This window comes from Lagopus muta, chromosome 4, assembly GCF_023343835.1.
Source record: "Lagopus muta isolate bLagMut1 chromosome 4, bLagMut1 primary, whole genome shotgun sequence".
Lineage (NCBI taxonomy): Eukaryota > Metazoa > Chordata > Aves > Galliformes > Phasianidae > Lagopus > Lagopus muta.
This window is the reverse complement of record NC_064436.1, coordinates 16,992,257-17,007,976: the sequence shown is the minus strand read 5'-3', so window position 1 is coordinate 17,007,976 and position 15,720 is coordinate 16,992,257. Positions and strand designations below refer to the sequence as shown.

Below are 15,720 nucleotides of genomic sequence, written 5' to 3'. Positions count from 1 at the left end.
ATACACTAATAGTATCGGTCTTTTGCTTGCCATTCAAGTCGGTTAAAAAAAAGGATTTAGAATCAAATATGAGTAATAATATCTTTACAGCAAGAAAGGTGAAAAGTTTAAAGTAGTGTCAGCAGGCCCACAAGAGTTTACATAAAAAATCTTAAATTGGATATTTTGTGAGCATCAATGAGTGTTAGAGCAGATTTTGAGTTTAAAAATCCTTCAGATCCATGCCTTAGAGATGAAGAAATTCTGCCCTGAAGCTACTATAATCTGAAAAACTTGTCAAAATTAGCAACGCAAATGACATAACTAACCCAGAATTACAGAACCTAATTATGAGCAGAACAGGGAATACAATCTCACAGTGTTAATTCATAGCTAGAAGTCTCCCTGCAAAACTGTGCTAAATAAATCAAAGCTGTTCCACTGATTTCATTTTGTCTTGGTCAACTTTCAAAAGAAGCATCAATTGAACAGGAAAGAGATAATAAATAAGTAATAATAGGCCAACAATAGCAACACGCAAGCAAGTAGTAAACTACAGAATTGGGAAAATAAGTAAATAAAAATCTTACATAACAGGTGAAAAAATACTGGGCCCTACACATTTAAATAATCTCCCAGTAATTAAAAAAAAAAAAAAAATAATCATAATGCTTAAGTGTAGAACAATAATAACTTACCGGTATTATTTCAGCTGGCTTACTGAAGCATTCTTTTTGTAGTTACAACATTTCCTCCTTTGCTGAATTCAAGGGCACAAATCAAGACTTATCTAAACAATAATTTTGAACATTTGTAGTCTGAAAAAATAAGATAACATATAGCTTACAGTATTCCACTCCTACACGCCTTTTTTAAAATACACTTACTCTAGATTCTTCTAAGTTACATAGCTAAATATCAACAATAACTTCCTTTTCCACTTTCCTTCCTCCAACTTTCTAGGGCCTAGTATTTACCTAATTACCTGATAATTAAATCGGGTACAGATGATACTCAATTGAAGAAGCTCTCTTAGAGGGGGTCAGAATAGCTTATATTACAGATCAAAACTTGCAACAGAGTACAAGAAAGTATATAACAACAACAAGAAGAGAGAGAAAGGAAGAAAGTAATAAATGATTAAAATGACAGAAGTAATTTAAAGCAGAGTGTGGATCTAGATGGCGTTGCAAAAAGGAATGCATATCTTCTGTGTTATGTAGTAGTGTAGAGGGAGATGTATGCCTTTTGCTCTAAAATAGTGCCCTGCAAAATATCAGTTTGCTTGAAACAGGGCTGCATACAGTTGTAATTATGCTCACAAAGAAGTTATCTTGCAGTAAATCAGTATGTACAGGGTGTTTCTGAATGAAATTTAATTCTTAGATAAAGTACTTCATATTTGTCATTAAGAGAGATGAACTCAAAGAACTATGCTGATTATTAGGACTTTTTCAACACTTGAAATATCTTTGAAATTAATTTCCTTTAATTGTTTAATAGATATTAGTATTTCTTTTAGCCCAAAACCAAAAATTGTGACTTAGCTCATTCTCCTCCATGTGGTATTCTACAGCAACAATAAGCATTAGAACTTTAGCATTATTATAAAATAAAACATTATAAATAATAATACCAGTTTTTACTGCTTGCATTATATGAGTTACTTGTGCTGAGCACAAATCACAAAGCACTGGGTCCATATTTGGTCAAATAAACATATAAGTCATTTTAATGTGCAGTTACTGCCTTCACATATTAATATATTCACATATTAACAACTGTTAATGTGGCTTTTAATTGTGCTTTCTGAAATGTCAGCTGTAGTAACATACATCTCTTTTGTCTCCAAGAGGAGATGAAAATGAACACAGAAGCCTGTTAGAAGCAGAGTAACTATCTGACAAAAGTTGCTCTTATGAATATGGTTCTCTCATCTAGTGGTATACCATTAGAATTAGAAAAATATTTTAAAGTTGGAATGGTGAATTGAGATCCATAGCAGTGGAGATCATCAGAACTGCTTTCATTGCAATTAAATTATATTTTTCATACTTCATCCTCAATACTGTTGATAAGGCAAAGTATATGAGAGATACTTTTATCACATTAAGTCACTGCAGTATAACAATGAAAAATGTCACATCTGGTTCAATTTTGTACTGATTTTTTCACCCACAGGCTAGCAAGTAAAGTAGGTGGTTATATATGTCAACGTGTGAGAATTTGTAATCAATGCAAACATGCTGACTAAGGCCCATGTCACATGCATTCAAATAAATAAGTACCTACAAGACAGGACTGCAGGGAAATCAAAGTGTATCAATACCTCATGGTGGAGAGATGATGATGGAGCAAGTCTCTTTCCCATGGTACCTATTACAAAACAAGAGGCAATAGGCACAAACTGAAACACAAAGAATTCTGCATAAATGTAAGAAAAAAAACTTTTAACTGTAAAGTTGATTGAACACTGGCATGGGCTGCCCAGCGAGATTGGAGAATATCCATCCTCAAAAATATTCAAAACAATATGAGAATGCAGTTGTGAGAATGAATCCCTAGTTGACATCATTTTGAGTGCCTTCCAACCTGAGCCATTGTGATTGTTGATACCTTCTCTGTTCTTGCCTGTTCCTCTTTACTTCTCAGTAGGTAAATCTGTTTACTGGAAAAAAATTACTGTTGCAAGAACAGTGCTTTATAGCAGATACAGAGTGTTGTTCAGTTTGTGTCTTCTGGGCTATCTGCAAAAATTCTAATTTGAACATCACATTATGTAGCCGAACAACGCATAAATTACTTTGCTGTTTGATGAATATTGTTTCAGTCCAAGTAATAGTAACTTTTGAGATAGTGATGTGATAGCAAAAAGATTTCCAACCTATGGTATCATAAAAAGTGAGGACAATCTATAGAGAAATAAGGAAATATTTACAGCGTGTGAACACTGAGAAATTCTCAGGCACTTTTGACAGTCACCATACAAACGCTAAAACATCCACCATTTTGGCAACAAGTCAAGCTTCACAAGTTTCAAAAAAAGCGTTATCACTTAAGGAAGTTTCTGAGGCTCCTAAAAACTGTATAACCTGTGGAAATTTCAAATCACTTCAATCTAATTTGATTTTAATTTACTATCATTGAGTAGAATAATACTGCAGTTTAAATTCATAGGAAAATATCAGTGTTCTGTATAGATATGGGATGGTATAACACAATCAAAATTAGAAAATATTCTTCTTCTGATATACTAATAATGTATTTCAGTTTTATTTTTCCTTTCAAGATACACATACACTTGCATAGTATAATATATATACGTAAACAAAATATTCCCTCATATTCCAGCAAGGCACTCAAATGCTAGAAGGCAAGAGTATATACATTACTAAAATGGAGAAGATGTTGAACATAGTAAAGGAAAAGTAACAAAAAACTTTAGAGTAGGAGACACATTTTTAATGTTATCAATAAGAGAGTGGTAGACATGTAAGTACTGTGAAACGAGCTTCAATATTTTCTGGATGCAGAAATGGAGGCCAATCTGAGGCTGAGCTGGGACTGAAAATGGTTTGTTGCTGGTGGTGTAAATAAACCTGCTGGACTAAGAATACAGCCCAGAAGAATTCTTCACATCAGGAATAAGCTGAAGTAGCATTTTTGCTGTTGACAAGATTGTCAGCAATCGTTATACTTCTCATACTACTTTTATTAATAGAACACAATGATGACATACTTTATAGCCTTACAAATGTAAAAATTTGCTTATTTATTTCTGTATTTGAATAAAAATACTAACAATTATGGCCTTTGAAAGCTAAGATGTTCATTTAGATACACTTCAAGGAAGATGAAGCAAAGCAAAGGAGTATTGTGGAACAAGTTTTCTTAAAATACTGCTAGGGATAATAAGCAAACATATAGAATATAGGAGAGGAAGAAGTTGTACAAATAAAAGATAAAGTCAGGCCTTGTTTTATTACGGAAATTACTATTTTTATGCTAAGAACAAATGGGAAGCAGTGCAGGGAACAGAACAGTTGTTGATGCAAAACTACTTCAATACTCAGGAAATAGTGCAAAAAGGACTGCATTTTTCTGTGACTGTCTGACAGCACAGTAGCAAATAGCTTAAACCTACAATTCTCATCAGCACATTAAAGAGATTAGGAAAAAAAGCCTATATGTCTTATTAAGAGATTTTTCATAGCATAAAGATTCTGAAGTGTTCGCATTTATTAAAGTTCAGTATGTATTTCACCAATATAACTATCAAGAAAAGCCAAATAAATGTAAGATACTTCAAAGAAAAACAACACAAGATCATCATAGAATAACACAGGATTTTTATTAACCAATTTTTATTTTTTTATTTTTTGAAGAAGGGAAATAAAAGTGTAAGAGCCCTTTATATTAACTTTAGGAATGGAAATACTGATGTACAGTTCTACAATAACATCTAAAATTAAAAGTTCACATAAATATTCAAAAAATATACATTTTTTGTCATAAAATGTAAAAGTAAAAATGATGTCAACTAGAAATAAGAACAAACAAATGTCCATTAAATAATATGAATACAATCTTGTAGGATTGTTTAATGAAGTGCAATAACTCTTCAAAGTAACTCACAGCAATTACATCCTCAGTAATCCAATTAAAAAAACACAAAAGAATGCTGCTTGATATTTTTCAGAGACAAAAGTGTTTGCTTCCAAAGGCTGTGTTGTTGTTTGGTGTGGTTTTATTTTTTGGTTTGTTGGTTGTGGTTTTTTTTTTTTTTTTAAGTCAGTGCACAAAGGTAAAATTTGAAACAATCAGGTTCTTATTGCACATGAGTAACATAAACTATTAAAACAATACAAATGAGGAAAAAAAAAAATCAGAGAATATGGTGATAAATCAGATGCTAGACAGTGTTATTCCTCAAGTTTTTAAATATTATAGTAATATTTATCTCTCAAATGAAAATTGGGATTTAACTAATTCTTGGCTTTGTAGGGTAAACACTAAAAATCACCAATGAACCTGTCCACTGAGACCTTAGATACAAGTTTTTCTCTGAACTTAACTGAAAATGAATTACTGGGGGATCAGATACCTTCAATACTGTATACGTGACCCCAACTTGATCTTAAATTACCTTTTTAAGTAATTAGAATTTCCTTCTTCTAAAATTTAAGTTATATTCTGAATCATCAGCATGAAATCGTGAACAGCAAAATGTCTTCCATTGCCTCATATAGAACTGATATTTTTTTCCATATTCTCCAATGATGTATTTATTTATACTTGATTCTTAATATTTATGTGAGTATTTTTCTCCAGTTATCATCATTGTAACTTTTTAAAGCCCTTAATTCATATAATATACATTGTTTTTTTGAAATACATTTAAGAAACTGTTTACAGCATTGCTGCAGTGTTGTTGAAACTAAATGGATGTTTAGTATAATATAATACAAATATAATTAGTCCTTCAAATTTTATATTGGCAACTAGTTCTAACAATTTGCCATCCTGAACAGCAAGATAGTCAGACTATAAGAAAAGGCCCATATAAAATTTCTAAGGCTAATAAACAAAGCAGAATTCTTTGTAGTTCAATAGAATAAAAATAATAATAATAAAAATGCCTAAAGCACTCTACTGACCTTTTTTAGAATTAAAGAATAGGTATAATTTTCAAAACCATATAATCTCACCATATCAGTTTGAATTTTGCATAGGCCACACTGTTTATCGTTTATCTCGATACACGATCTGGATCATGGCCACCTTCAATGTTACCTTGTTATTTAGAGAACATAGATACCTAGCATAATGGCACTACTATGTCCTCATGAAGTACTGTTATATAAACCTATTTTGGAAAGTTAGAAAGGACTACATGATGCGCAAGGTGTTTTAGATAAATACACTCTTTCCTTCTGATTCTTTTCTTTGTTAAAATGTGTTGGTGCTGTTCTGCTTATACTTCAAGCAAACATAATACTATGGTAATAAAAATACGTAAATTTTCTTGTACATGGAATTACCCTTATCCATACTTGGTGCTGTTGAGCAATCATTTTTCTGTACTCCAAGAGGTTTATTTTACAAATATTACTTTAACATAACTCAAAGAAAACAGATATATAAGGAAAAACAGCTATCAACCTGCTACCTTTTACCTTTCACTAGATTTTTTCCCAGTTACAAAACATCCATTTACATGGATTTTATATACTGTTGAGCAACTTGCTTAAACATCAGACGCATCACTAAGAATTCTGATTTCTTATATTCTTCATGTAACATTGATTATCTCTACATGCAACGTGCGGAATATATACAAAGTCCTTTCATTATCTCTTTTCAAACTCTTAGCCAAGAGAAAGAAACAGACAGATTACTGAAAAAAAATTAATGATTTGGAAAACAAAGCACAATGTTATAACTGGAGTGAAGCAGGAAGGCTGTTTCTTATCTTTTCTACTTATCTGTGAGCCTTGAAGAGAATTTATACAAAATGAAATACACTTTTTATATATCATACCTTTCAAACAATAAATAAGAATGAAATTGTTTATGTTAGAAAATATATTATTTGTTTGTTATCTTTCCAAAGAATCAGATTTTTTTTTTTTTTTTTTTCATTTTTACATTTAGGAGATTTCTTACAAGCTTAAAGTTAAGCAGAAAGTTCTGAACCCTGTTTAAGTCAAGTTTTGTTAAGAAAATTAATGCAAGCTAGCTCGTAATTCACATTAAGCCCTCATATAAAGTGCACTGACATAATGTAAAAATAAAAATAAATTTTAATTCCACTAATACTGTTGTTACCCATATACATTATACTTACGCTACTAGGGCTTTTCCAGTGTGATGAAAATGGGATCAAATCATGTAATATATTTGTCTACATAGGTGCTTGAGATTCTTTCTGGATAGTTTAAACATTTTACTGAACAGATATTAAGAGAATCCAGAGGAGCCTTCTTAAAGCAGAAATGGTGATGTTGCGTAGCCTGTCTGCATAGTCAGCCTATGCATGTATCTATACAAAATATTTCTGAAAGAGAGGCACAGCAAGGGTCAAAATGCAAAATATAAGGCAACATTATTCGTACACAACAAAAGCCTTTATTTGTGGAATATTTTATTCTCTGTCGTGTCTATAAAGATTTCGGAAACCAACAGATAGTGACACTTGTCACATCCATCAGGGTCTCTCGAATGTTGCCTAGTTCAGATCAAACTGAATAGATTTTCAATCTCCAGGGATCACATAGAGACCTTCAAGTAAGTTTATTCTTGCTCTACTTTATATAGGCAGGATTACTTGCGTAGAAATTCTCAACAGTCCTCTGTATCTTTAACACAGGACTGAGGGCAAAAACAATAAAAAGAGTAAGATTTGCTGGTAACGAAGGCAACAAAAATGGCACATCCGAAAATATTTAGCAGCACTACAAAATGCAAGTGACAACCACGGCTACTAAGAACTTACAGGAAATTGATGCTAATAAGTTACAGAATTTTTTTTCCCCAATAATATTTTAAGTATATTCCAACAAAAATAAAAATAAAAAAAAAAACAAAAACCCCAAAAACCACAACCATGAAATATTTCTAAAATAAATAATAAATAAGTTCCCTTACCATTACTTTTGCAACAACAGAAAATCCTTGAAGTTCACACAGTTGCCCTAGGAAATAAACTGCAAATCTTGAGCCCCTCAGAGGACAGATTTCCAATGTCTCTTATACTGTAAGAAGTTAGCATCATGAGCATCACAGTGTACATGTTCTCAAAACTTGGACAAAAAAATCTGCGAGGAAGCATGATACAAACAACTAGAGTTTACTAGGTTTAAAGCAGCATATGACATTTTTATCTTTGACTTGATTGGCTAAATCCCAGTGAAACACATTTTGCAGCTTCTTGAAATTTCCAAATGATGTCAGGAGTGCCTTATGTAGAACATGCTAAAGGAAAGTGAATATAAAGGCAGCTATGGCCCATATGATTTGAGAATGCTCTTTTCCTGAGAGGCTTCTGCCAAGTTCTTGCTGACAGCAGAAGATTAAAATGAGTCCTAGAGAAGACACTATACATTCCTCCAAGATGAGAGAAGCCCCCATCACTTTCCTCAGCATACAATCAAACTGTATTCTATATTTTATCTAGCATAAGCATCAAACTGCAAGTGTTCCTTCAGAAAATAAGTAAATAAATAAATAATCATCAGTAGACTTCGAAAAAAAAAGAGGCTGTGAAATATTTCATTAATGCACTCAGATACAGACCCTCATTTTTCCAGTCACTCCACAATTTTGTAAGAAGACTGCAGTGGATTTTCAGATGTATTTCAAAGTTTTGCTAGAAGTTACCGTTACTCTACTGTATGAGGGGATTTCATTTATGATCTTTGGAATTGTATAAGAAGTTTTCTGGTGTTTTTGTTGCTGCTGTGGTTGTTTTGTTGATGGTACTCTGTTATTTTATTTCTGAATACTACTACAAAGAAAGAAAAAAAGATTAAATTTTTCCTAGATTGTGAGTTGGTGTTTCTGTTGGATCAAATTTTTGAGATCTCCTTTTCCACATAACTTGAGACAGTTTGTGCATGAAGGGCCACAATCCCAGTTATCAGGTGACGCACTCAGTGTGACTTAATTAAGGTCAATGGTGTGCTGATCAAACCAGTGAAGACATAACAGTTACACCATAAGAGCAGTCAGAAATCGCTAGCTTTTGGGAAAGACGATGTCACCAATTTTTAGGTAGCGACTAGAATGCACTTGCGTGACAAACCTGAAAAGCCAGAGTAAGCTTTCAAATGCTCCAAATATGCAAAAATCTTAGTCAGGAAAAACTTAATATCAAAGCTATCAGAAAGAAAGACATATAAGAAAGCCCATTTGGCATATATGTGTGTATTCTGGAAGTAAAAGCAATTAACAAAAATGCCTAGGTTTTAAAAAAAAAGAACCTTCACTATCTGCTTTGTTTTGTATATAGAAGCAAAAGTTCATCCTACGGAATGCTTTCTGATGCTACCAAATTCCCTAAACATGGAGGGATTTTATGGAAAGACTTTTCCTTCCAGTATAGAATTACCATTTCTACTTAATCCACACACACACACACACACACAAGTAATACAGAAATAAAACAAACAAACACAACCAAACAAAAACAACTCTTCCAGTGTTTTGAAAACCAAAGAAAAGAACTGTGCTGGATGGGTGCTTTCCTTCCATCTTATTAATTTATAATTAAGATTGGTCCTAGTATATTATTGCATACTACTCAGCAACCAGGTTGGATAAGGCTCTAGGCAGCCTGATCCCATGGATGACAACCCTGCCCGTAGCAAGGAGGTTGGAACTTGGTGGGCTTTAAGGTCCCTTCCAATCCAAGCCATCCTGTGATTGCATAAAATGTATATTGTAGAATGTAATTACTTTAGGGAAGTAAGGATCATAATGAAGACAATACACCACTTCACACGTGTATAATGAATGAATACACAGATGTTATAATTAAAAAATACACACGAAAGTTAGGCTAAACAGGCTACTGTGCTAAAGAAAAACAGATGGAAAACTTACCCTTACCCTGGACTTGCTGAGAAAACTCTAAGAGAAGCGATCTCCAAAAGAGATCCTTCCACTGTTGTAGTCAGCTCTTAAATGGGGTCTAGGAGAAGTGGAGCAAAACTCCACCCCTTTCAGTAGCACAGGTGAATTGCCTTCATCTGTGCTCCCATGGCTGACTCATTGCTCGCCTCAGGTGGTCAATCAGAGGCTCAGGCTGTGATTCAGCAGTTCCCATACAATGTGTATCACTGAAAAGTATTTAGGGCACATATAATGTTTCTTGTGCCAAGTGGCTGCTTCAAAAAATGGGATACTGATTCAAACGGAAGCAGCTTTTCTTTAGGGATTTCCTCCTTCTTAAAATGCCCTCTATAACACCATAAAATATGAAAGTAGCAAGAAGAAAAATTTCAGTAGAAATCTTACAGTTATGCTTCACGTACAGGAACTTTAATTAAAAAAAAAAAAAAAAAAAAAAAAAAAAAAAAAAAAAAAAAGGTACTTCTGTGGCAAAAATAATGTCTTTTCCCCTGGTGTCATGTCTTTGGATATGTACAGCCTTGGAGAAATGTATAAATCATTCTATACATGAAACTCTTAAAAAACTAGAGATTTTTAATACAAAGGAATCAATTTACTGAAAGAATGTCCACATGCCATTGCTTTATGATTTAGTATGTACACAAGAGGATCAAACAAAGGACCTCTGTCTTACAGTTACTGTCATACTGTATATTAACATGTGGCTAATATCCTTCTCTGGGTGAGATTTACACTTAGTATTACAAATAACAGTGCTGAAAATACTGATACAAAACAGTTTCAAGATGACATTTTAAAAATATTCCTCACTTTAATTGAACTGTTTTTTTTTTCAGTTTTTTTTTTTTTTTAAGATTCAGCTTTATAAAAGATTTTCCAAGAAAATAGTAGCATTTAAAATGTATTTTTCTTTTTCTTTTTTTTCTTATTTTTCTTTTTAATATGTAGATGGATTTATTTAATAAAATGTAATCCAAAAGTCTGTTTTTCCAGGAAAAAAAAACAACTACAGATACAGTATAAAGTTAGAATTAAAGAGTTGTTGTTTTTTTTTGTTTGTTTGTTTTGTTTTGTTTTTTTTAATTGCTGTTGTTTTGTTTTGTTCTTTTTTATTATTATTTTGTTTTTAAATGTAGTTGTTGCATATCTGTGTCCTGGAAAAAATACCCTTGATTGCAATATATGTTAATTTATGTACAGATCTGAAATATAATTGCATACATCAATTCTTGAGATTAGCAAGACTGAAATACATTGTTATCAATAACTGACTGTGCTTTCAATCTACCATGACTGTAAGAGACTGCTGAGAGAAAAAGATAAGTCTTAATAGTGAAATTCTGTCATTACTATTTCTTTTTGGTAGAGTTTAAACTATCAGTTTCAGTGCAGGCCTATGAGTCTTTAAAACCCATAGTTAATTCGGTCAAGCTGTGTTTGCAATTTTTTTTCTATTTTGGCAATGGCAATATACACATAAATGTATAAAATCACAAAAAACGTTTGGCAAATGCTTATACTGATCCTTATGTATCCAGCTCAGGACACTCAAAATTATCATCATAACATACTTAGACAAAACTGGGTCTTTTCAACATCAGATAACATTATTCAATTTCCTCTGCTCTAATTAAAACCCTCAAGAAATAGAATTCTGAAAGGTTAGGCTGCTGAACTTTGCAGAATATCTGTCAAGCTCATAACCTAATTGTTAACGTATCCAACCCTTGCCTTCATCTAAATATTAAGTAGTTTAGCAGATATGTTTAACATTAGGTAGGATTTGTCTCATTAATTCCTTTTATATGCCCTGTGTCACTTACCTTTAAAAGTTACTAGAAGTTACAAAATCTTTTTGCATCATTTGCTACTTTAGTTGTCACACTAGTTTGTTTCTTTGTGTGAGAATGTGCTATTCCCTTGCCTTTCATTATCTATCACCAGTTAAACAGAGGTGTGACTTGTCTCAGATCTGCCTCAGTCATATTTAAACATCCAGATTATTTATAAGCTACTAACTATACATCCTAATATCATTCAAACAGATTAGCTGCCATAAGAGAGGTTGCAAACTGTCATGTTCAGTATGTACCACATTTTACAGCATCCTGTCCATGATACTTGTTTTCAAGCCCTATAAAAGGGGAGAACCAGTTCTTCTGGTGCTGACAAGCCTTTGGGTTCTGTAGCATGATCAAATGAATTCACGTTCCCATGAGATCGGCAAGCTGCATGTCAGGTAGTAGTTGCTTCATCTCACTTGCATTTAACATGTCAAGACTAGCAAACCTACTGAGTTACTATACACCATGAAGTGCAGATATGGTCCACAGAAATTACGATTTACACAGATAGACTCAGTAATATGATAATTTCACTTAATATAATCTTTCACTTTTTTTTTTTTTTTTTTTTTTTTTTTTTAATTCTGCAAGTGAAATGAAGTTATACAATCCATTATATAGAGGCTGCTCTGAAAGGAATGCTTTTTATCTCCATGGAAACTACAATAGATACAAAGAGCACAATAACACTATTGATAGAACAAATTCTCAGCTACACAATACTAGTTTTCAACCCTTAGCTATACATCTTTTACCAGTGATGAACAAGAGCCTGCATGCAATGCTCTTAAACATCTGCACCAGCAGGGGTAAACCACTGTTGCCATCACTACTGCTGAAGCACATCACTCATAACCTCATTGTGCTCACATGCACTGTTTTGTCTCCATAACTGCTCAGTGAGGATCGATAAATGTCAATGGGTGCCTTTTTTCCACATGAAGGAATTAATACACCTTTGCTTTGTGTATACTTCCATCAGACACCATTTTTTCAGATTGCTCTTCTGCTGCCATCTGTTGCATGGCAACAAAATGTAATGGAATACTGTTGGAAAGGATCAACCTCTATCATACCACTAACATCCATTTCTGATACCACATGCTAACATAATAAAACAGGAAGCATTACTTTCGGAGCAGCCCTGGTAACATAGACTGTGACATTGTGTCATGAGCGATATAGCGTCTGCAGAGAACAACCATCACCTCAATGTGATGTGCACTTGCAGAACAAAAAGACCAGAACAAATGTAGCTAAAAAAAGGTAGGGAGAGGAAAAAGAAGGTTGAGAAATCAAGTTGTCATCATTACTTTCTGTTCCAATTATTCTGATTCAATTACCCAGTGAGCCTCTGTGATCTTTCATGTAGATGAAGAAATGTCACTTCCTCTAATTGTGGCATGAGGCCTTGATTAAACATGTACAGCAAGAAGTGATAACACACATCTACAAATGAGCAAATTTCACTGTAGGTTTAAGAGGTTCAGAGACTTCTTACTCTTTATTTCTTTACTCTCTATGTAATTCAATAGGGTTTACTAATTATTTATCTATTTATTCCTCACATCTACTTTAACAGTAACATTATTAAGCATACACTATTATTTAAGACCACTTTCTAGAACTTCAGGGGATGTTAGCGGCTTTATAGAAACAAAAGAAAAAAAAAAAACAGCCAACTTTGGACCAGCAATGCCAGCCCAACAGTCCCTTTTATTCTACCATAGTGACTTTTGTGTGACAAATCAACCTAGTTATGTAGCAATCTAGTTTACCCTTTTCCTACAGTTCCAGATGGGAAAGTATGAAACCTAGAGAACATTAATTTTTAATTTATTTTTTTCAAGTAAAGGTAGCAGTAGGTAAAAACTTATTATTCAGCTCTGTGTGAGCTTATGTTTCCTTGCAGTGAACTCGCACTCTATGGCAAGAAGACAAGAACCTTGCTACCCATCTTGTTGACCTAAAGTCTGCAGCTCTGTTGTGTGTAAATTGTGGTGAAGGAAAACATTTTTCCTGCTGTACATATGTAAAGAGATGGGGCCCCTTGGAGGCTGTCCAAGTCTGCCTGTGAAAGTGGTGTGCTGCTGAGGTACAGCAGTATGGTCTTTTGGAGCTCCTGAGAACGGTGGGTAGCGGTCTGTCTGAGATGCAGGCTTTGCTGTTTTAGGCGCCGTGGTGGCCAAACCATTCTGGGTGGCCTCCGAAGTGAGGGCTTCGTAGGCTCCTCTAGTATGCTTGATGACTTCCACTATCTCCTTCTCTTTCAGGAGGTTGCTCAGACACAAATTAGACAGTTGACAGCTCTTGCTTTCATAGGCCGTTGCTTGGCTGTTTGAGTATCTAAAAGGGTCCTCGGTGGGAATATGTGCTGACTTTCTGTCCCTTGTGCTGAGATTTTGGCTCACCATTCTGTTTGGATATGTAGCCTGGAGCAAATAAAAAACAAACAAACAAAACCCAGAAGTTTTAGTAACAGAACATCTTAGCAGGAAAATGGCAGAGAGTACACAAAACACTCCTCACTATATCACAGTGTATAATGTACAAGGCTGAGCATTGAAATGAAAGGTGAATCTCCAATGCTGCTCAAACTCCCAAAACACTGCTAGCATAAAATAGAAGAATTCCTCATTCATTCATTTAGAAAATTAAACATTGACAAATACTTATCATATGTAATTATTTGAGGTATTTCTTTAAATAAATAACTTAAATCAGAGATAATTTTTTTTCAGAACTTAGTAAAAAGATAAATATAAATCTTATAAACAGATTTTCAAGAGCATTAAATATGATGGAACAACAAGAATTTTTATTGACTAGAGATCAACACTGAACACTCTAAAATATTAGGAAACATAAAGAACCATCTTTTGAGAGAATCTTCACGCCTCATTTAAGCTCAGCTTTCAATGTCCCTTGAATCTAGGTGTTTTACGGTGTACTTACACTTAAACACATGCCAACGTGCTCTGCTAGAGCAGAGCAGTAAGTTTACTTCAACTGTCTGAAAAAAGTACAATGTAAGAATTCCAGCGTGGTAACAACTTTTGATTTGCTTGTGAATATGCAGACACTGGTACTTTTTAAAAATAAGGGCAATTTGTCTGGCAAGTCAGTTCACCTTAGATTTCTATCTTGTGTGATATTTCATTCTGACCTCTGAACACCTAACTGGGAAGGATGTAATTCGCCTATGGGACTACATTTAATTATTCTCTCATGCATTTAGTACATAAATATATATTCTTGGAGTCTAAGTAAATTGTAGATGGGAAAACATTAGTAGAGTCAAAGCAAGATTTTTCCTGTTTAGTGACTGTAATAGGTAACTTCACGAGGAGATATGTTTCTGGCTGAGGAATTGTAGTAGTGAAGCCACGAATGTTCAGAAGCCTAGTGCCTGGAGGAACTTGAACTTAGAGCCTATGTGGCTTCATAAGAAAGCTTTATCTCTCTATAAATTTTTGCAAACTATATATGACACCAATTTGCCCAATAAAGCTTAAATAGTTGGAAGCTGTGTTTAAACGAGTTTCAAAAGTTGTTGATGTAACCTACTTAAAATCCTTTATCTGCAGTTATGTGAGGATAGATTCTAATAATAATATCAATTGTACTTTATTTTCTAAGCTATTTTGGAATATGTGTTTTCCCTTGTTTTATTCCTGACAAAACTACCAAGTTCTACCATTCATATGGAAAAAAAAGAAAGTATTACAATACACAGGCTTTCTGCAACAGAACTCTGACAGTACACAATAGCAGCTTCTTGACATTCACATTGTTATATGGGCTCAGGCACTGCAGAACAAAGCTGAGAGAATTGAAAACACTCCCAACCACTACAACAATATTTTGCTTTAAAAAAAAAAGTACTTCAGGATGCTTCCATGAAACTTACATATTGTTCCAGGACAATCTGCACCACTCTACCTGCATTTCTTTTTTAAGCAGAGCAGAAGAACAATAAAAATCAATATCAATGGCGCGTAACCTTTTTGTTTTATTTAATTGTATAGTCATGCTAATGGACCTTCTTCAAAACAGATTCAAAAGGAGGCTTCAACACAAGTACTGCTGTACATTTTAAACATCAGAAACAGCAGCTTTGAGAAAGATCAATACTGGCATAATGTTTTTCCTTTTAATTCAGTATTGATTGTGTCCAGACTAAAAAATGGGAGTAGAACTTTTCTGAAAAGTATTGCTTAGATTTTTTTTGCCTGAAGCGCACAGATGTTGAGATGAAATTCAG

At 33.6% G+C, this 15,720-nt stretch overlaps 1 protein-coding gene across 5 annotated transcripts in view; it reads right to left on the bottom strand.

Moving 5' to 3' along the window:
• Positions 1 to 4,303: 4,303 nt before the first annotated feature.
• The window catches only part of CCSER1 (coiled-coil serine rich protein 1), a 620,464-nt gene continuing 609,047 nt past the window's right edge, over positions 4,304 to 15,720 (bottom strand). For 2 of the 5 annotated variants that reach the window (XM_048941935.1, XM_048941933.1), the window contains one exon: positions 4,304 to 13,888. In XM_048941935.1, the coding sequence (XP_048797892.1) occupies positions 13,406 to 13,888 (483 nt within the window). In that variant the 3' untranslated portion in view covers positions 4,304 to 13,405. The remainder of the gene's footprint in view (positions 13,889 to 15,720) is intronic. The other 3 variants (XR_007376361.1, XM_048941936.1, XM_048941937.1) reach the window with 3 other exon arrangements.